Source organism: Anomaloglossus baeobatrachus, chromosome 4 (assembly GCF_048569485.1).
Source record: "Anomaloglossus baeobatrachus isolate aAnoBae1 chromosome 4, aAnoBae1.hap1, whole genome shotgun sequence".
Lineage (NCBI taxonomy): Eukaryota > Metazoa > Chordata > Amphibia > Anura > Aromobatidae > Anomaloglossus > Anomaloglossus baeobatrachus.
The window spans coordinates 302794782-302816035 of record NC_134356.1 but is presented as its reverse complement, the minus strand read 5'-3'; the positions used below and the strand labels follow the sequence as shown (position 1 = coordinate 302816035).

The 21254-nt window shown below is 52.4% G+C and overlaps 1 protein-coding gene across 2 annotated transcripts in view; it reads right to left on the bottom strand.

The window, feature by feature from the left end:
• Positions 1 to 21254, bottom strand: part of RPAP3 (RNA polymerase II associated protein 3) — a 205862-nt gene that overhangs the window by 136847 nt on the left and 47761 nt on the right. For both annotated transcript variants that reach the window (XM_075344953.1, XM_075344955.1), the window contains one exon: positions 8848 to 8973. In XM_075344953.1, the coding sequence (XP_075201068.1) occupies positions 8848 to 8973 (126 nt within the window). The remainder of the gene's footprint in view (positions 1 to 8847; positions 8974 to 21254) is intronic.

The following is a 21254-nucleotide window of genomic DNA, read 5'->3' as shown; positions in this document are numbered from 1 at the left end:
GGGTGTATAGCTTCTGCCTCCGGAGGCCACACAAAGTATTACACTTTAAAAAGTGTAACCCCTCCCCTCTGCCTATACACCCTCCCGTGGATCACGGGCTCCTCAGTTTTGGTGCAAAAGCAGGAAGGAGAAAACTTATGAATTGGTCTAGGGTAAATTAAATCCGAAGGATGTTCGGAGAACTGAACCATGAACCAAAAGAACAATTCAACATGAACAACATGTGTACACAAAAGAACAACCAGCCCGAAGGGAAACAGGGGCGGGTGCTGGGTCTCCCAATAGGAGTTAGAAGAAAAGGAATTTACGGTAAGTAAACAAAATTCCCTTCTTCTTTGTCGCTCCATTGGGAGACCCAGACAATTGGGACGTCCAAGAGCAGTCCCTGGGTGGGTAAAAGAATACCTCAATAAAAAGAGCCGAAAAAACGGCCCTCCTCTTAAAGGTGGGCAACCGCCGCCTGAAGGACTCGCCTACCTAGACTGGCGTCTGCCGAAGCATAGGTATGCACTTGATAGTGTTTCGTGAAAGTGTGCAGACTAGACCACGTCGCTGCCTGACACACCTGCTGAGCCGTAGCCCGATGCCGCAATGCCCAGGACGCACCCACGGCTCTGGTAGAATGGGCATTCAGCCCTGAAGGAAGTGGAAGCCCAGAAGAACGGTAGGCTTCGAGAATCGGTTCCTTGATCCACCGAGCCAAGGTTGACTTGGAAGCCTGCGAACCCTTACGCTGGCCAGCGACAAGGACAAAGAGCGCATCTGAACGACGCAGGGGCGCCGTGCGAGACACGTAGAGCCGGAGTGCTCTCACCAGATCCAAAGAGTGCAAATCCTTTTCACATTGGTGAATTGGATTAGGGCAAAATAAAGGCAAGGAGATATCCTGATTGAGATGAAAAGGAGATACCACCTTAGGGAGAAAGACGTGATAGAGAGACATCCCGCAGCGGCTCGAAAGGTGGTTTCTGAAGAGCCGTTAGCACCCTGTTAAGATCCCAGGGTTCCAGCGGACGCTTGTAAGGTGGGACTATGTGGCAAACTCCCTGCAGGAACGTGCGGACCTGCGGAAGCCTGGCTAGACGCTTTTGAAAAAATACGGAGAGCGCCGATACTTGGCCCTTGAGAGAGCCGAGTGACAAACCCTTGTCCATTCCGGATTGAAGGAATGAAAGAAAAGTGGGTAAGGCAAACAGCCATGGGGGAAAACCGTTATCAGAGCACCAGGATAAGAAGATTTGCCAAGACCTGTAATAGATCTTGGCAGACGTTGGCTTCCTGGCCTGTCTCATGGTGGCAATGACATCCTGAGATAACCCTGAAGACGCTAGGAGCCAGGACTCAATGGCCACACAGTCAGGTTGAGGGCCACAGAATTCAGATGGAAAAATGGCCCTTGTGACAGCAAGTCTGGGCGGTCTGGAAGCGCCCACGGTTGACCCACCGTGAGATGCCACAGATCCGGGTACCACGACCGCCTCGGCCAGTCTGGAGCGACGAGAATGGCGCGACGGCAGTCGGACCTGATCTTGCGTAACACTCTGGGCAGCATCGCCAGAGGAGGAAACACAAAAGGCAGTCGAAACTGCGACCAGTCCTGAACTAACGCGTCCGCCGCCAGAGCTCTGTGATCCTGAGACCGTGCCATGAATGCCGGGACTTTGTTGTTGTGCCGTGACGCCATGAGATCGACGTCCGGCGTTCCCCAGCGGCGACAGATCTCTCGAAACACTTCTGGGTGCAGAGACCATTCCCCCGCATCCATGCCCTGACGACTGAGAAAATCTGCTTCCCAGTTTTCTACGCCCGGGATGTGAACTGCGGAGATGGTGGAGGCTGTGGCTTCCACCCACTGCAGAATCCGCCGGACTTCCTGGAAGGCTTGACGACTGCGAGTGCCGCCTTGGTGGTTGATGTATGCGACGGCAGTGGCGTTGTCCGACTGGATACGGATCTGCCTGCCCTCCAGCCACCGATGAAAAGCTAATAGGGCTAGATACATTGATCTGAAGGGAAGACTATCGGAGTCCAGGTTCCCTGAGCCCTGTTGTGGAGAAAAACCGCTCCCCACCCTGACAGGCTCGCGTCCTTGGTGACCACAGCCCAGGTTGGGGGTAGGAAGGATTTTCCCTGCGATAGAGAATTGGGAAGGAGCCACCACTGAAGTGACGTCTTGGTTGCAAGGGAAAGAGACGTTCCTGTCGAGGGAAGCCGACCTCCTGTCCCATTTGCGGAGAATGTCCCATTGGAGCGGCCGTAGATGGAATTGCGCGAATGGCACTGCCTCCATCGCTGCCACCATCTTCCCCAGGAAGTGCATGAGGCGCCTTAAGGGGTGTGACTGACTCCGAAGAAGTGATTGCACCCCTGCCTGCAGAGAAAGCTGTTTGTCCCGCGGTAGCTTGACTACCGCTGACTGTGTATGAAACTCCATCCCGAGGTAAGTCAGTGATTGGGTCGGTGTCAACTTGGATTTCGGGAAGTTGATGATCCACCCGAACTGCTGGAGAGTCGTCAGAGCGACGGTAAGGCTGTGTTGACACGCCACCCGAGAAGGGGCCCTGACTAGGAGATTGTCTAAGTAGGGAATCACCGAGTGGCCCTGAGAGTGTAGGACCGCCACGACGGATGCCATGACTTTGGTGAAAACCCGTGGGGCTGTCGCCAGGCCGAAAGGCAATGCCACGAACGGAAGGTGTTCGTCCCCGATGGCGAAACGCAAGAAGCGTTGATGTTCGGGTGCGATCGGCACGTGGAGATAAGCCTCTTTGATGTCGATCGATGCTGGGAAGTCTCCTTCTGACATCGAGGCGATGACCGAGCGGAGAGATTCCATCCGAAACCGTCTGGTTCTCATGTGTCTGTTGAGCAGCTTGAAGTCCAGAACGGGACGGAATGACCCGTCCTTTTTTGGCACCACGAACAAGTTGGAGTAAAAGCCGCGACAACGTTCCTGAAGGGGAACGGGGGTCACAACTCCTTCTGTCTTCAGAGCGTCCACTGCCTGAAAAAGTGCGTCGGCCTGAGCGGGGGGCGGAGAGGTTCTGAAGAAACGAGCCGCAGGACGGGAGCTGAACTCTATCCTGTAACCGTGAGACAGAATGTCTCTCACCCATCGGTCTTGAACATGTGGCCACCAGGCGTCGCCAAAGCGGGAGAGCCTGCCACCGACCGAGGATGCGGTTAGGGGATGCCGAGAGTCATGAGGAGGCCGCCTTGGAGGCAGTGCCTCCTGCGGCCTTTTGGGGGCGTGACTTGGACCGCCACGCATAGGAGTTCCTCTGGCCTTTCTCCTGCCTGCTGGACGAAGAGGATTGGGGCTTGGCGGAGGGACGAAAGGACCGAAACCTCGATTGTATTTTCCGTTGCTGAGGTCTCTTAGGTTTGGACTGGGGTAAGGAGGAGTCCTTTCCCTTGGATTCCTTAATAATCTCATCCAATCGTTCGCCAAACAAGCGTTCGCCAGAAAACGGCAAACCGGTTAAGAACCTCTTGGAGGCCGAGTCTGCCTTCCATTCGCGCAGCCACATGGCCCTGCGGACTGCCACAGAGTTAGCGGATGCCACAGCTGTACGGCTAGCAGAGTCTAGGACTGCGTTCATGGCGTAGGAAGAAAAAGCTGCCGCTTGAGAAGTCAAAGACGCAACTTGCGGAGCAGAATTACGTGTGACAGCATTAATCTCAGCCAGACAAGCTGAGATAGCTTGGAGTGCCCACACGGCTGCAAAGGCCGGGGCAAAAGACGCGCCCGTGGCCTCATAGATGGACTTCACCAGGAGCTCAATCTGTCTGTCAGTGGCATCCTTTAGCGATGAGCCATCTGCAACCGATACCACAGATCTAGCCGCCAATCTAGAGACTGGAGGATCCACCTTGGGACATTGAGCCCAACCCTTAACGACTTCAGAGGGGAAGGGGTAACGCGTGTCAGTGAGGCGCTTAGTAAAGCGCTTGTCCGGAACCGCTCTGGGCCTCTGGACAGCGTCTCTGAAGTTAGAGTGATCGAAGAACGCACTACGTGTACGTTTGGGGAACCGAAACTGGTGTTTCTCCTGCTGAGACGCCGACTCCTCCACAGTAGGAGGCGGGGGAGAGAGATCCAACACCTGGTTGATGGACGAGATAAGATCATTCACTAATGCGTCCCCCTCAGGTGTATCAAGGTTAAGGGCGACGTCAGGGTCAGAACCCTGAGCTGCGACGTCCGCCTCGTCCTCCAGAGAGTCCTCAAGCTGGGAACCCGAGCAGCGTGAAGAAGTCGGGGGAAGATTCCCAGCGAGCCCGCCTAGCCTGTCTAGGACTGTGGTCCTGGCAGGAGTCCTCCGCGTGGGACCTAGGGCCCAACCTGGGAGCGCGCTGCGGCTCGGACCGAGAGGGGCCTGGAGGCGACGATCCAACAGGGGCCGGGGCCTGTGTAAGGACCGGTCTGGACTGCAAAGCTTCTAGCAGCTTGGCAGACCATTTGTCCATAGACTGAGCCATGGATTGTGAAAGTGACTCAGAGAGTTTCTCAGCAAAAGAGGCGAACTCTGTCCCTGCCGCCTGGACAGGGGGAGCAGGGGGGTCTACATGAGCCGAGGGGCCCACTAGTGACCGAGGCTCCGGCTGAGCAAGCGAAACAGGGGTCGAGCATTGCTCACAGTGAGGGTAGGTGGAACCCGCAGGTAACATAGCCCCACAAGAGGTACAGGCCGCAAAAAAAACCCTGTGCCTTAACAGCTTTGCTCCTTGTGGACGACATGCTGTTGTCTCCTAGGAGAATGATCACTGAGGGTATATGGGCAAAAAAGGGTATACAGCCCGACCGAACAGAAATATATATATAAATACGTATCTATTCCGGCACCCTAGGGGTGACCAGCACCGGGTGACCGGTGTGGCTTACCGACCGCTAACAAGCGGAGTGTGTGCCTCCAGATTCCCAGCCTTAGGTCCCCCGGAGCTGCAGAGCTGTTCCTGAGAATCCTCCACCGGCAGAATGCCCAAAAAATGGCTGCCGGAGCTCTCAGGGGAGGAGTGGAGCCGTGGGCGGCGCCAGGAAAGTGCGGGAATCTGGGGTCCCCACAGTGATCAGTGAGGGGGGAGGAAACATGCAGGATGCTCCAGCCCTCACATCTGACGTCAGGTCGGCAGTCCCGCCCTTACCCCTGACAGGCAGGCCTGTGGGTGAGATTTTAGCGACTAGGCCGCGATGAAGCCGGGGACTAAATTTGAGACCGCGCCCGACAAGCAGGCACGATCGGCGCGGAAGTCCGCCGGTCTTTTCAATTCAGCAGCTGCCGCAGCGTCCGGGAAGAAGGTGCGCTCCTGCACAGTCCCCAATGGGGACACAGAGTACCTTAGAGTTCCAGTGCCCGGTCCCTGAGGTTGAATAGACTCCGGTCTGGCAGATTCCCACAGGGGCTGCGGAGGGAGCACGGTCCCAGCAAATGGATGACCGTTCAGGATCCCACTTCTCCCAGAGCCGCTAAGGGATGGTGAAGGAGACGGCATGAGGCTCCGGCCTTTGTACCCGCAATGGGTACCTCAACCTTAACAACACCGCCGACGTAGTGGGGTGAGAAGGGAACATGCCGGGGGCCCCGTGGGGGCCCTCTTTTCTTCCAACCGACATAACTAATATGAGAATGCATGAGTGGATGTGTGCCTCCTTCCACACAAATCATAAAACTGAGGAGCCCGTGATCCACGGGAGGGTGTATAGGCAGAGGGGAGGGGTTACACTTTTTAAAGTGTAATACTTTGTGTGGCCTCCGGAGGCAGAAGCTATACACCCAATTGTCTGGGTCTCCCAATGGAGCGACAAAGAAACGTAATTTTGGCGTTTGGAATTTTTTTGCCACTACGCTGTTTACCAATCAGATTAATTGATTTTATATTTTGATAGATCGGGCATTTATGAATGCAGCGATACCAAATAAGGGTATATTTATTTATTTTTTAACCCTTTAATTTTCAATGGGGGGAAAGGGGGGGGTGATTTGAACTTTTAGTTTTTTTTATTTTTTAAAACTTTTTTTTTGTTACTTTTTTTTTTTACTTTAATAGTCCCCCTAGGGGGCTATAGCGATCAGTAATCCGATCGCTCTTATCCATCTGCTGATCACAGCTATACAGCTGTAAACAGCAGATACAGTCACTTCCTGCTTCCCTGGCCTCCGGGCCAGGTGAAAACGAAAGTGAAACTTCATACCTGCAGGCGTCATCACATGACCCTGTGTTACCATGGCAACCACCGAAAGTCTCGTGTTCACTCACGTGACTTCCGATGGGGGCGGCGGTAAGTGAAAATGTTCACCGCGCGTATATACATCTCGCTGCCAGACTTTGGCAGCGAGATGTAAGGGGTTAATGTTACGGGTGGAATGCGATTCCACTCGTAACATGTAGGCACACATGTTAGCTGTTGAAAACAGCTGATATGTGTGCCCGATCAACGCCGCGGGGCTTAACGGGACACGCTCCATGACGGATATATCCGTCCATGGTCGTGAAGGGGTTAAGTAGTGGCATTTTTAATTTTTTTTTTAATAGAAATCGGTATACAAATTCCAACCATGTCCCATGTGTTCAGAGAGTACTCTCATGTACTGTAAACTGAAAACTCTCTCTGTACACACAGATACTCCTGAGCTCATACCCGTCCGTCTGGTGCAGCATGAATAAACTCTGCATCGACTCCGACACTCACATATATTGCTTATATTTAAGTGAAAAATGTATTGTAGTACAATGTGAACATCAGACATTTAATCATTTTTATGATACAATAATCAAGATAGTTAGATAGAACATAAAATATATTTATTGGAATACAACTTTAGAACATAAAAAACGAATAAATTGTAAATATGTAATACACTATTATATAACTATGTAATAAACTATGTAAGTGACAAAAAACAGTTTTCAACAAAAACATACTAAGTAACATTTGTGCAGTCTGAATTTGTTCTAAGAAATAGAATTGCTTCCATCAGATCCTCCTTCATAGATGACCTCAAATCTGACCGAATAATTTTAAAGGAAAGGTATCGCGGTTTTTTATTTTTGTATTAAAAATAGTGATTATGAAATAAAGTATTTTTAATACAAAATTAAAATCGCAGCTTATTTAGTTCTTATTTAATTCTTATTTTACTGGAGGCACTGGGGGCTGCCATGCTGGATTTGCTGTGTGTGTAACGACAGTAACTCACTGCTTTATGGCAGCCCCTGTGCATAGACTCTGATAGTCGGAATCCGACCCCTAGGCTTATTATAGTAGAGCTCCCTGCTGTGACCTGGACGCGCCCCCTTGGCTGTCCACATCACAGCAGAGCGAGGAGATCACGCCATCTTTCTGCAGCTCACAGCGGTCATGCTGTGTGCTGAACTTTTCCCCCTGTCACCCGTTCTGCCCTTGGGGAGTAGTGTACTGGCGCCCCTCCCTCGCCGCCGATGCTACCGTCTCTGATAATACCCCCACACTCTTCCTCCATGGCCTGTCACCTATCGGCCTGTGTGTGAGTAGTGTACGGCCGCAGCGGGCATGCTTGTGTGTGTGTGTTGCAGAGCATTTTGCGTGTGTGCTGCCAGAGCAATGTGTGTGCGTGCTTGTTATGTGTGTGCGTGCGTGCTTGTTATGTGTGTGTTGCAGAGCATTTTGCGTGTATGCTGGCAAAGCAATGTGTGTGCGTGCTCGTGTGTGTTGCAGAGCATTTTGCATGTGTGCTGGCAGAGCAATGTGTGTGCGTGCTTGTGTGTGTGTTGCAGAGTATTTTGCATGCGTGCTGGCAGAGCAATGTGTGTGCGTGCTTGTGTGTGTGTGTGTGTGTTGCAGAGCAATGTGTGTGCGCTGGCAGAGCAATTTGTGTGCGTGCTTGTGTGTGTGTGTTGCAGAGCAATGTGTGTGCGTGCTTGTGTGTGTGTTGCAGAGCAATGTGTGTGCGTGGTTGTGTGTGTGTTGCAGAGCATTTTGCATGTGTGCTGGCAGAGCAATGTGTGTGCGTGCGTGCTTGTGTGTTATAGAGCATTTTGCGTGTGTGCTGGCAGAGCAATGTGTGTGCGTGCGTGCTTGTGTGTTGCAGAGCATTTTGCGTGTGTGCTGACAGAGCAATGTGTGTGTGTGTGTGTGTGTGTGTGTGTGTGTGTGTGTGACTTCATGTGAGTACCTGTGTGTGTACCGGTGATACTGTCTGCAGGGTTGTGTATCTAATCCTATCCTGTGTGATACTGTCTGCTGAGCTGTGTATATAATCATCTCCTGTGTGATACTGTCTGAAGTCTGAGCAAATCTATCATGTATGACTATCGACTTACAGCCCCATTCATCAAAGCTTTCAAGCCAGAATTCTGGCGTAACAGCATTGAAAAGTCGCCAAATTTTGGTGAAACTCAAAGTCCCTGGCCAAAGTAAGGTTTCATGTGTATCAAACATAGGCGCACACCACTAGTCAGGTACCCCCGATCCAGAAAAGGTGTGCACCTCTTCATAAATCAGACAAGTCTCACTCCATAACGTTCCCTAATTAAGAGCAGCGGCCGACGTCATTAGAAACTATTATTACAAACTGAAAGTGCTACTAGAGGGTGGGCTCTTACTGATAGAAGAAGCAGTGTCCATAGTACCAAGCATGGGTCGGATTTCAGCAGCAGGAGCAGTGAAAAGAGCTAGACAGGCTCTTGGAATCTGGCAGGGTCTAACTGGACGGATTACAGAGTTAATCTGGATAGATTTGCAAAGTAAGTACATCGTCCTCATCAGGACTAGATCATCCACTTAATGGTACAGAGAAAAAAAATGGCCACTAGACACTATCAAATTAAAGTGGTTTTTTTTTGTTTTTTTTTCACGAGATTGGTTACCTTTTCTTTTTCTGCTAAAGCCTTTTCTGTATCGATTTTAATGCCATCTTCATCCTCAGAATCAGATTCTGCAGACAAGGATTCGTTAGTGTTGTCTTCTTTATCAAGGTCCTGTAAGGCTTTGTCCTAAAACGATAAGATATATATAATTACACACATAGACTACGTTTCCAAGACTAGTATCCGTCGAGCTTTTGACACTGCATAATATTTGCACGATCTTTGCACCTTCGTTTACTTGCGGTTTTTTTTTATTGCGTGTGTGTGAGAGTTTTTGTCTGTTTGGTGTGTCATCCCTTAAATAAAGCAGTTTTGTTTTTGAAACTTCCTGTTTTTTACATCAATTCGTGTGGATTACATGAGTTTTTGGTGCATTCTCGCCAAGTAAACGCACCAAAAATGCATGTGTGTTTTTTACCTGAGGAATTTCTACATCTAATGCAAGTCTATGGGGAAAATCCGCACAAAAAATGAGCGTTCCTGAAAAAGACATTGACATGCTGCAGACTGCTTCTTCACTACGCAGCGTAAACTTTCCAGTCGGTAGGAGATTTCAATGAATCCTATCCACTTTATTTGTACTATAAAACGCTGCATTTTTGACTCATCTTCTTGACTGTGTATTGTCGCTGAGTAAAACTCATCATGGGCATGTACCCTTTCAACTTAACATCTATCACCAGCGTAATCAAATACAGAGGTGTGATACAAAGACAGTATGGGTGCCTTCACACTTTAGCGATGCAGCAGCGATCCGACCAGCGATCTGACCTGGTCAGGATCGCTGCTGCATCGCTACATGGTCGCTGGTGAGCTGTCAAAGAGGCAGATCTCACCAGCGACCAGTGAACAGCCCCCAGCCAGCAGCGACGTGCAAGCGACGCTGCGCTTGCACGGAGCCGGCGTCTGGAAGCTGCGGACACTGGTACCTAAGGTAAACATCGGGTATGGTTACCCGATGTTTACATTAGTTACCAGTGCACACCGCTTAGCTTTGCTCTCCTAGCTACAGTACACATCGGGTTAATTAACCCGATGTGTAATGCAGCTACATGTGAAGAGAGCAGGGAGCCGCGCACACTGCTTAGCGCTGGCTCCTTGCTCTCCTAGCTACAGTACACATCGGGTTAATTAACCCGATGTGTACAGCAGCTACATGTGCAGAGAGCCGGAGCCGGCAGCACAGGCAGTGTGAGAGCTGCGGAGGCTGGTAACTAAGGTAAATATCGGGTAACCACCTTGGTTACCCGATGTTTATCTTGGTTACAGCTTACCTCAGCTGTCAGACGCCGGCTCCTGCTCCCTTCATTTGTCGCTCTCTCGCTGTCACACACAGCGATCTGTGTGTCACAGTGGGAGAGCGCCTTTGAAGAAAACGAACCAGGGCTGTGTGTAACGAGCAGCGATCTCGCAGCAGGGGCCAGATCGCTGCTCAGTGTCACACACAGCGAGATCGCTAATGAGGTCACTGCTGCGTCACAAAAAGCGTGACTCAGCAGCGATCTCGGCAGCGAGCTCGCTGTGTGTGAAGCACCCCTATGTCATTTTGCAAAAGGAATGAAGGGAATTTTGTTTACTTACCGTAAATTCCTTTTCTTCTAGCTCCTATTGGGAGACCCAGACAATTGGGGTGTATAGCTTCTGCCTCCGGAGGCCACACAAAGTATTACACTTTAAAAAGTGTAACCCCTCCCCTCTGCCTATACACCCTCCCGTGGATCACGGGCTCCTCAGTTTTGGTGCAAAAGCAGGAAGGAGAAAACTTATAAATTGGTCTAGGGTAAATGCAATCCGTAGGATGTTCGGAGAACTGCAAACCTATGAACCAAAAGAACAATTCAACATGAACAACATGTGTACACAAAAAAACAACCAGCCCGAAGGGTACAGGGGCGGGTGCTGGGTCTCCCAATAGGAGCTAGAAGAAAAGGAATTTACGGTAAGTAAACAAAATTCCCTTCTTCTTTGTCGCTCCATTGGGAGACCCAGACAATTGGGACGTCCAAGAGCAGTCCCTGGGTGGGTAAAAGAATACCTCAATAAAAAGAGCCGAAAAAACGGCCCCCTCTTACAGGTGGGCAACCGCCGCCTGAAGGACTCGCCTACCTAGACTGGCGTCTGCCGAAGCATAGGTATGCACTTGGTAGTGTTTCGTGAAAGTGTGCAGACTAGACCACGTAGCTGCCTGACACACCTGCTGAGCCGTAGCCCGGTGCCGCAATGCCCAGGACGCACCCACGGCTCTGGTAGAATGGGCTTTCAGCCCTGAAGGAAGCGGAAGCCCAGAAGAACGGTAGGCTTCGAGAATCGGTTCCTTGATCCACCGAGCCAAGGTTGACTTGGAAGCCTGCGAGCCCTTACGCTGGCCAGCGACAAGGACAAAGAGCGCATCTGAACGATGCAGGGGCGCCGTGCGAGACACGTAGAGCCGGAGTGCTCTCACAAGATCCAAAGAGTGCAAATCCTTTTCACACTGGTGAATTGGATTAGGGCAAAATGAAGGCAAGGAGATATCCTGATTGAGATGAAAAGGAGATACCACCTTAGGGAGAAATTCCGGGACCGGACGCAGAACCACCTTATCCTGGTGAAACACCAGGAAGGGGCTTTGCATGACAGCGCTGCTAGCTCAGACACTCTCCGAAGTGATCTGACTGCCACTAGGAAGGCCACCTTCTGCGAAAGACGTGATAGAGAGACATCCCGCAGCGGCTCGAAAGGTGGTTTCTGAAGAGCCGTTAGCACCCTGTTAAGATCCCAGGGTTCCAGCGGACGCTTGTAAGGTGGGACTATGTGGCAAACTCCCTGCAGGAACGTGCAGACCTGCGGAAGCCTGGCTAGGCGCTTTTGAAAAAACACGGAGAGCGCCGATACTTGGCCCTTGAGAGAGCCAAGTGACAAACCCTTGTCCATTCCGGATTGAAGGAATGAAAGAAAAGTGGGTAAGGCAAACGGCCATGGAGTAAAACCGTTATTAGCGCACCAGGAAAGGAAGATTTGCCAAGACCTATAATAGATCTTGGCGGACGTAGGCTTCCTGGCCTGTCTCATGGTGGCAATGACATCCTGAGATAACCCTGAAGACGCTAGGAGCCAGGACTCAATGGCCACACAGTCAGGTTGAGGGCCACAGAATTCAGATGGAAAAACGGGCCTTGTGACAGCAAGTCTGGGCGGTCTGGAAGCGCCCACGGTTGACCCACCGTGAGATGCCACAGATCCGGGTACCACGACCGCCTCGGCCAGTCTGGAGCGACGAGAATGGCGCGACGGCAGTCGGACCTGATCTTGCGTAACACTCTGGGCAGCATCGCCAGAGGAGGAAACACATAAGGCAGTCGAAACTGCGACCAATCCTGAACTAACGCGTCCGCCGCCAGAGCTTTGTGATCCTGAGACCGTGCCATGAATGCCGGGACTTTGTTGTTGTGCCGTGACGCCATGAGATTGATGTCCGGCGTTCCCCAGCGGCGACAGATCTCTCGAAACATGTCTGGGTGCAGAGACCATTCCCCCGCGTCCATGCCCTGACGACTGAGAAAATCTGCTTCCCAGTTCTCTACGCCCGGGATGTGAACTGCGGAGATGGTGGAAGCTGTGTCTTCCACCCACTGCAGAATCCGTCGGACTTCCTGGAAGGCTTGACGGCTGCGAGTGCCGCCTTGGTGGTTGATGTATGCGACGGCAGTGGCGTTGTCCGACTGGATACGGATCTGCCTGCCCTCCAGCCACCGATGAAAAGCCAATAGGGCTAGATACACTGCCCTTATCTCCAGAACATTGATCTGAAGGGATGACTCTATCGGAGTCCAGGTTCCCTGAGCCTGTGGTGGAGAAAAACCGCTCCCCACCCTGACAGGCTCGCGTCCGTGGTGACTACAGCCCAGGTTGGGGGCAGGAAGGATTTTCCCTGCGACAGAGAGTTGGGAAGGAGCCACCACTGAAGTGACGTCTTGGTTGCAAGGGAAAGAGAGACGTTCCTGTCGAGGGAAGCCGAACTCCTGTCCCATTTGCGGAGAATGTCCCATTGGAGTGGCCGAAGATGGAATTGCGCGAACGGGACTGCCTCTATAGCTGCCACCATCTTCCCCAGGAAGTGCATGAGGCGCCTTAAGGGGTGTGACTGACTCCGAAGAAGGGATTGCACCCCTGCCTGCAGAGAAAGCTGTTTGTCTCTCGGAAGCTTGACTAACGCTTGCTGGGTATGAAACTCCATCCCAAGGTACGTCAGTGATTGGGTCGGTGTCAACTTGGATTTCGTGAAGTTGATGATCCACCCGAACCGCTGGAGAGTCGCCAGAGCGACAGATAGACTTTGTTGACACGCCACCCGAGACGGGGCCCTGACTAGGAGATCGTCCAAGTATGGAATCACCGAGTGGCCCTGAGAATGCAGGACTGCCACAACGGATGCCATGACTTTGGTGAAAACCCGTGGGGCTGTCGCCAAGCCGAAAGGCAATGCCACGAACTGGAGGTGTTCGTCCCCGATAGCGAAACGCAGGAAACGTTGATGCTCGGGTGCGATCGGTACATGGAGATAAGCATCCTTGATGTCGATCGATGCTAGGAAGTCTCCTTGTGACATTGAGGCGATGACCAAGCGGAGAGATTCCATCCGGAACCGTCTGGTTCTCACATGTCTGTTGAGCAGCTTGAGGTCCAGAACAGGACGGAATGACCCGTCCTTTTTTGGCACCACGAACAAGTTGGAGTAAAATCCGCGACCACGTTCCTGAAGGGGAACGGGGATAACAACTCCTTCCATCTTTAGAGCGGCTACTGCCTGAAAAAGTGCGTCGGCCTGAGCGGGGGGTGGAGAGGTTCTGAAGAAGCGAGCCGCAGGACGAGAGCTGAACTCTATCCTGTAACCATGAGACAGAATGTCTCTCACCCATCGGTCTTGAACATGTGGCCACCAGGCGTCTCCAAAGCGGGAGAGCCTGCCACCGACCAAGGATGCGGTCAGGGGAGGCCGAGAGTCATGAGGAAGCCGTCTTGGAGGCAGTGCCTCCTGCGGCCTTTTGTGGGCGAGACTTGGATCGCCACGCATAGGAGTTCCTCTGGCCTTTCTCCGGCCTGTTGGACGAAGAGGATTGGGACTTGGCGGAGGGACGAAAGGACCGAAATCTCGATTGAAACTTTCTCTGTTGAGGTCTCTTAGGTTTGGCCTGGGGTAAGGAGGAATCCTTTCCTTTGGATTCCTTAATAATCTCATCCAATCGTTCGCCAAACAAACGGTCGCCAGAAAACGGCAAACCTGTTAAGAACCTCTTGGAAGCCGAATCTGCCTTCCATTCGCGCAGCCACATGGCCCTGCGGACTGCCACAGAGTTAGCGGATGCTACAGCTGTACGGCTAGCAGAGTCCAGGACAGCGTTCATGGCGTAGGATGAAAAGGCTGACGCCTGAGAGGTCAAAGACGCAACTTGCGGAGCAGAATTACGTGTGACAGCATTAATCTCAGTCAGACAAGCAGAGATAGCTTGGAGTGTCCACACGGCTGCAAAGGCCGGGGCAAAAGACGCGCCCGTGGCCTCATAGATGGACTTCACCAGGAGCTCAATCTGTCTGTCAGTGGCATCTTTTAGCGATGAGCCATCTGCAACCGACACCACGGATCTAGCTGCCAATCTTGAGACTGGAGGATCCACCTTGGGACAGTGAGCCCAACCCTTAACGACTTCAGATGGGAAGGGGTAACGCGTGTCAGTGAGGCGCTTAGTAAAGCGCTTGTCCGGGACCGCTCTGGGCTTCTGGACAGCGTCCCTGAAGTTAGAGTGATCAAAAAACGTATTGCGTGTACGTTTGGGGAACCGAAACTGGTGTTTCTCCTGCTGAGACGCCGACTCCTCTACAGGAGGAGGCGGGGGAGAGAGATCTAACACCTGGTTGATGGACGAGATAAGATCATTTACTAAGGCGTCCCCCTCAGGTGTATCAAGGTTAAGGGCGACGTCAGGGTCAGAGCCCTGAGCTGCGACATCCGCCTCGTCCTCCAGAGAGTCCTCAAGCTGGGATCCCGAGCAGCGAGAGGAAGTCGGGGAAGAGTCCCAGCGAGACCGCTTAGCCGGTCGGGGGCTGCGGTCCGGGCAGGAGTCCTCCGCCTAAGACCGAGGGGCCAACCTATGAGCGCGCTGTGGCGCGGACCGAGAGGGGCCTGGAGGCGACAAGCCAACAGGGGCCGGGGCCTGTGAAGGGTCCGGTCTGGACTGCAAAGCCTCTAGCAGCCTAGAAGACCATTTGTCCATAGATTGTGCAATGGATTGAGAAAGTGACTCAGAGAGTTTCTCAGCAAAAGAGGCGAACTCTGTCCCTGCAGCCTGGTCAGGGGGAGCAGGGGGGTCTACATGAGCCGAGGGGCCCACCAGTGTCCGAGGCTCCGGCTGAGCAAGCGAAACAGGGGTCGAGCATTGCTCACAGTGAGAGTAGGTGGAACCCGCAGGTAACATAGCCCCACAAGAGGTACAGGCCGCAAAAAAAACCCTGTGCCTTAACAGCTTTGCTCCTTGTGGACGACATGCTGTTGTCTCCTAGGAGAGTGATCACTGAGGGTATATGGGAAAGGGGTATACAGCCCACCGAACAGATAGATATAGATATATACGTATCTAATCCAGCACCCTAGGGGGACCAGCACCGGGTGACCGGTGTGGCTTACCGACCGCTAACGAGCGGAGTGTCCTCCAGATTCCCTGCCTTGGATCCCCCGGAGCTGCAGAGCTGTTCACTGAGAATCCTCCACCAGCAGAATGCCAAAAAATGGCTGCCGGAGCTCTCAGGGGAGGAGTGGAGCCGTGGGCGGCGCCAGCAAAAGTGCGGGAATCTGGGGTCCCCACAGTGATCAGTGAGGGGGGGAGGAAACCTGCAGGATGCGCCAGCCCTCACATCCGACGTCAGGTCGGTAATCCCGCCCTTACCCCTGACAGGCAGGCCCGGGGGCGGGATTTTTGCGACTAGGCCGCGATGAAGCCGGGGACTAAATTTGAGACCGCGCCCGACAAGCAGGCACGGTCGGCGCGGAAGTCCACCGGCCTCCTGAATTCAGCAGCCGCCGCGGCTTCCGGGAAGAAGGTGCGCTCCCTGCACAGTCCCCTATGGGGACACAGAGTACCTTTGAGTTGCAGGGCCCGGTCCCTGAGGTTGAAGAGGCTCCGGTCCGGCAGGTTCCCACAGGGGCTGCGGATGGAGCACGGTCCCAGTAAATGGATGACCGCTTAGGATCCAACTTCTCCCAGAGCCGCTTAAGGGATGGTGAAGGAGACGGCATGTGGCTCCAGCCTCTGTACCCGCAATGGGTACTTCAACCTTAACAACACCGCCGACGTAGTGGGGTGAGAAGGGAAACATGCCGGGAACCCCGTGGGGGCCCTCTTTTCTTCCAACCGACATAACTAAGTTGAGAATGCATGAGTGGATGTGTGCCTCCTTCCACACAAAGCATAAAACTGAGGAGCCCGTGATCCACGGGAGGGTGTATAGGCAGAGGGGAGGGGTTACACTTTTTAAAGTGTAATACTTTGTGTGGCCTCCGGAGGCAGAAGCTATACACCCCAATTGTCTGGGTCTCCCAATGGAGCGACAAAGAAAGTTTATTATGGCCAATAATTATTTCTGTACAATTAGTGATCTTTTAAAATTACATTGATGTGGAGCTCATTTTATCACTGTGGGTCTGGCTTCTCTAGACCTGTCACCTATACTTAAAAAGAGAATTTTGTTTACTTACCGTAAATTCTTTTTCTTATAGTTCCGTAATGGGAGACCCAGACCATGGGTGTATAGCTTCTGCATCCGGAGGACACACAAAGTACTACACTAAAAAGTGTAGCTCCTCCCTCCGAGCATATACACCCCCTGGATAACCAAATATAGCCAGTTTAGTGCAAAAGCTGAAGGAGGACAGCCACCCACAAGTAGAGATAGAGCAAAAAACCGGAACAACCGGAGCCTCTGTCTACAACAACAGCCGGTGAAAACACACGGAACAAGAAAACTGCCAACAGGCAACAGGGAGGGTGCTGGGTCTCCCATTACGGAACTATAAGAAAATGAATTTACGATAAGTAAACAAAGAAGGGAATTTTGTTTACTTACCGTAAATTCCTTTTCTTCTAGCTCCTATTGGGAGACCCAGACAATTGGGTGTATAGCTTCTGCCTCCGGAGGCCACACAAAGTATTACACTTTAAAAAGTGTAACCCCTCCCCTCTGCCTATACACCCTCCCGTGCATCACGGGCCCATCAGTTTTGGTGCCAAAGCAGGAAGGAGGAAACTTATAAATTGGTCTAAGGTAAATTCAATCCGAAGGATGTTCGGAGAACTGAAACCATGAACCAAAAGAACAATTCAACATGAACAACATGTGTACACAAAAGAACAACAGCCTGAAGGGAACAGGGGCGGGTGCTGGGTCTCCCAATAGGAGCTAGAAGAAAAGGAATTTACGGTAAGTAAACAAAATTCCCTTCTTCTTTGTCGCTCCATTGGGAGACCCAGACAATTGGGACGTCCAAAAGCAGTCCCTGGGTGGGTAAAAGAATACCTCGATAAAAAGAGCCGAAAAACGGCCCCCTCTTACAGGTGGGCAACCGCCACCTGAAGGACTCGCCTACCTAGGCTGGCATCTGCCGAAGCATAGGCATGCACCTGATAGTGTTTCGTGAAAGTGTGCAGACTCGACCAGGTAGCCGCCTGACACACCTGCTGAGCCGTAGCCTGGTGCCGCAATGCCCAGGACGCACCTACGGCTCTGGTAGAATGGGCTTTCAGCCCTGAAGGAATCGGAAGCCCAGACGAACGGTAGGCTTCAAGAATCGGTTCCTTGATCCACCGAGCCAAGGTTGACTTGGACGCCTGCGACCCCTTACGCTGGCCAGCGACAAGGACAAAGAGCGCATCAGAACGGCGCAGGGGCGCCGTGCGAGAAATGTAGAGCCTGAGTGCTCTCACGAGATCTAACAAGTGCAAATCCTTTTTACATTGGTGAACTGGATGAGGGCAAAAAGAAGGTAAGGAGATATCCTGATTGAGATGAAAGAAGGGAATTTTGTTTACTTACCGTAAATTCCTTTTCTTCTAGCTCCAATTGGGAGACCCAGACAATTGGGTGTATAGCTTCTGCCTCCGGAGGCCACACAAAGTATTACACTTAAAAGTGTAAAGCCCCTCCCCTTCTGCCTATACACCCCCCGTGCACCACGGGCTCCTCAGTTTTGGTGCAAAAGCAAGAAGGAGGAAAAATTATAAATTGGTATAAAGTAAATTCAATCCGAAGGAATTTCGGAGAATTGAAACCATTCAACATGAACAACATGTGTACACAAAGAACAACAACAGCCCGAAGGGAACAGGGGCGGGTGCTGGGTCTCCCAATTGGAGCTAGAAGAAAAGGAATTTACGGTAAGTAAACAAAATTCCCTTCTTTGTCGCTCCATTGGGAGACCCAGACAATTGGGACGTCCAAAAGCAGTCCCTGGGTGGGTAAAATAATGCCTCGGAATAGAGCCGTAAAACGGCCCCATCCTACAGGTGGGCAACCGCCGCCTGAAGGACTCGCCTACCTAGGCTGGCATCTGCCGAAGCATAGGTATGCACCCGATAGTGTTTCGTGAAAGTGTGCAGGCTCGACCAGGTAGCAGCCTGACACACCTGCTGAGCCGTAGCCTGGTGCCGCAAAGCCCAGGACGTGTCCACGGCTCTGGTAGAATGGGCCTTCAGCCCTGAGGGAACCGGAAGCCCAGAAGATCGGTAAGCTTCGAGAATTGGTTCCTTGATCCACCGAGCCAGGGTTGATTTGGAAGCCTGTGACCCTTTACGCTGACCAGCGACAAGGACAAAGAGTGCATCCGAGCGGCGCAGGGGCGCCGTACGAGAAATGTAGAGTCTGAGTGCTCTCACCAGATCTAACAAGTGCAAATCCCTTTCACATTGGTGAACTGGATGAGGACAAAAAGAGGGTAAGGAGATATCCTGATTGAGATGAAAGGGGGATACCACCTTGGGGAGGAATTCCGGAACCGGACGCAGAACCACCTTGTCCTGGTGAAACACCAGGAAAGGGGCTTTGCATGACAGCGCTGCTAGCTCAGACACTCTGCGAAGTGATGTGACTGCCACTAGGAAGACCACTTTCTGCAAAAGACGTGAGAGAGAAATATCTTTCATTGGCTCGAAAGGTGGTTTCTGAAGAGTCATCAGCACCCTGTTCAGATCCCAGGGTTCTAACGGACGCTTGTAAGGAGGGACTATGTGACAAACCCCCTGCAGGAACGTGCCTACCTGTGGAAGTCTGGCTAGGCGGTTCTGAAAAAACACAGAGAGCGCTGAGACTTGTCCCTTAAGGGAGCCGAGCGACAAACCTTTTTCCAATCCGGATTGCAGGAAGGAAAGAAAAGTGGGCAAGGCAAATGGCCAGGGAGAAAAACCCTGATCAGAGCACCAAGATAAGAATATCCTCCACGTCCTGTGGTAGATCTTGGCGGACGTTGGTTTCCTAGCCTGTCTCATAGTGGCAATGACCTCTTGAGATAACCCTGAGGACGCTAGGATCCAGGACTCAATGGCCACACAGTCAGGTTGAGGGCCGCAGAATTCAGATGGAAAAACGGCCCTTGAGACAGCAAGTCTGGTCGGTCTGGTAGTGCCCACGGTTGTCCCACCGTGAGATGCCACAGATCCGGGTACCACGACCTCCTCGGCCAGTCTGGAGCGACGAGGATGGTGCGACGGCAGTCGGACCTGATCTTGCGTAACACTCTGGGCAACAGTGCCAGAGGGGGAAACACATAAGGGAGTTGAAACTGCGACCAATCCTGAACTAAGGCGTCTGCCGCCAGAGCTCGGTGATCTTGAGACCGTGCCATGAACGTCGGGACCTTGTTGTTGTGCCGGGACGCCATTAGGTCGACGTCCGGCATCCCCCAGCGGCAACAGATCTCCTGAAACACGTCCGGGTGAAGGGACCATTCCCCAGCGTCCATGCCCTGGCGACTGAGAAAGTCTGCTTCCCAGTTTTCTACGCCCGGGATGTGAACTGCGGATATGGTGGAGGCTGTGGCTTCCACCCAAAGCAGAATCCGCCGGACTTCCTGGAAGGCTTGCCGACTGCGTGTTCCGCCTTGGTGGTTGATGTATGCCACCGCTGTGGAGTTGTCCGACTGAATTCGGATCTGCTTGCCTTCCAACCACGGCTGGAACGCCTTTAGGGCAAGATACACTGCCCTTATCTCCAGAACATTGATCTGAAGGGAGGACTCTGGCTGAGTCCAGGTACCCTGAGCCCTGTGGTGGAGAAAGACCGCTCCCCACCCTGACAGGCTCGCGTCCGTCGTGACCACAGCCCAGGATGGGGGCAGGAAGGATTTCCCCTTCGACAGAGAAGAGGGAAGAAGCCACCACTGAAGGGAAGCCTTGGCTGCCCGAGAAAGGGAGACGTTCCTGTCGAGGGACGTCGACTTTCTGTCCCATTTGCGGAGAATGTCCCATTGAAGTGGACGCAGATGAAACTGCGCAAAAGGAACTGCCTCCATTGCTGCTACCATCTTCCCTAGGAAGTGCATGAGGCGCCTCAGTGGGTGTGACTGACCTTGAAGGAGAGATTGCACCCCTGTCTGTAGTGAACGCTGTTTGTCCAGCGGAAGCTTCACTATCGCTGAGAGAGTATGAAACTCCATGCCAAGATATGTCAGTGATTGGGCCGGTGTGAGATTTGACTTTGGAAAGTTGATGATCCACCCGAAACTCTGGAGAGTCTCCAGAGCAATGTCCAGGCTGTGCTGGCATGCCCCTTGAGAGGGTGCCTTGACAAGCAGATCGTCTAAGTAAGGGATCACCGAGTGTCCCTGAGAGTGCAGAACTGCTACTACTGTTGCCATGACCTTGGTGAAGACCCGTGGGGCTGTCGCCAGGCCGAAAGGCAGAGCCACGAACTGAAGGTGTTCGTCCCCTATGGCGAAACGCAGGAAGCGTTGATGCTCTGGTGCAATCGGTACGTGGAGATAAGCATCTTTGATGTCGATTGATGCTAGGAAATCTCCTTGGGACATTGAGGCGATGACGGAGCAGAGCGATTCCATCCGGAACCGCCTGGTTTTTACGTGTTTGTTGAGCAGTTTTAGGTCCAGAACAGGACGGAAGGATCCGTCCTTTTTCGGCACCACGAACAAGTTGGAGTAAAAACCTTGACCCTGTTGCTGAAAAGGAACAGGGATCACCACTCCTTCTGCCTTCAGAGTGCACACCGCCTGCAGAAGAGCATCGGCTCGCTCGGGGGGTGGAGATGTTCTGAAGAATCGAGTCGGAGGACGAGAGCTGAACTCGATCCTGTAACCGTGAGACAGAATGTCTCTCACCCAACGGTCTTTTACCTGTGGCAGCCAGGCGTCGCAAAAGCGGGAAAGCCTG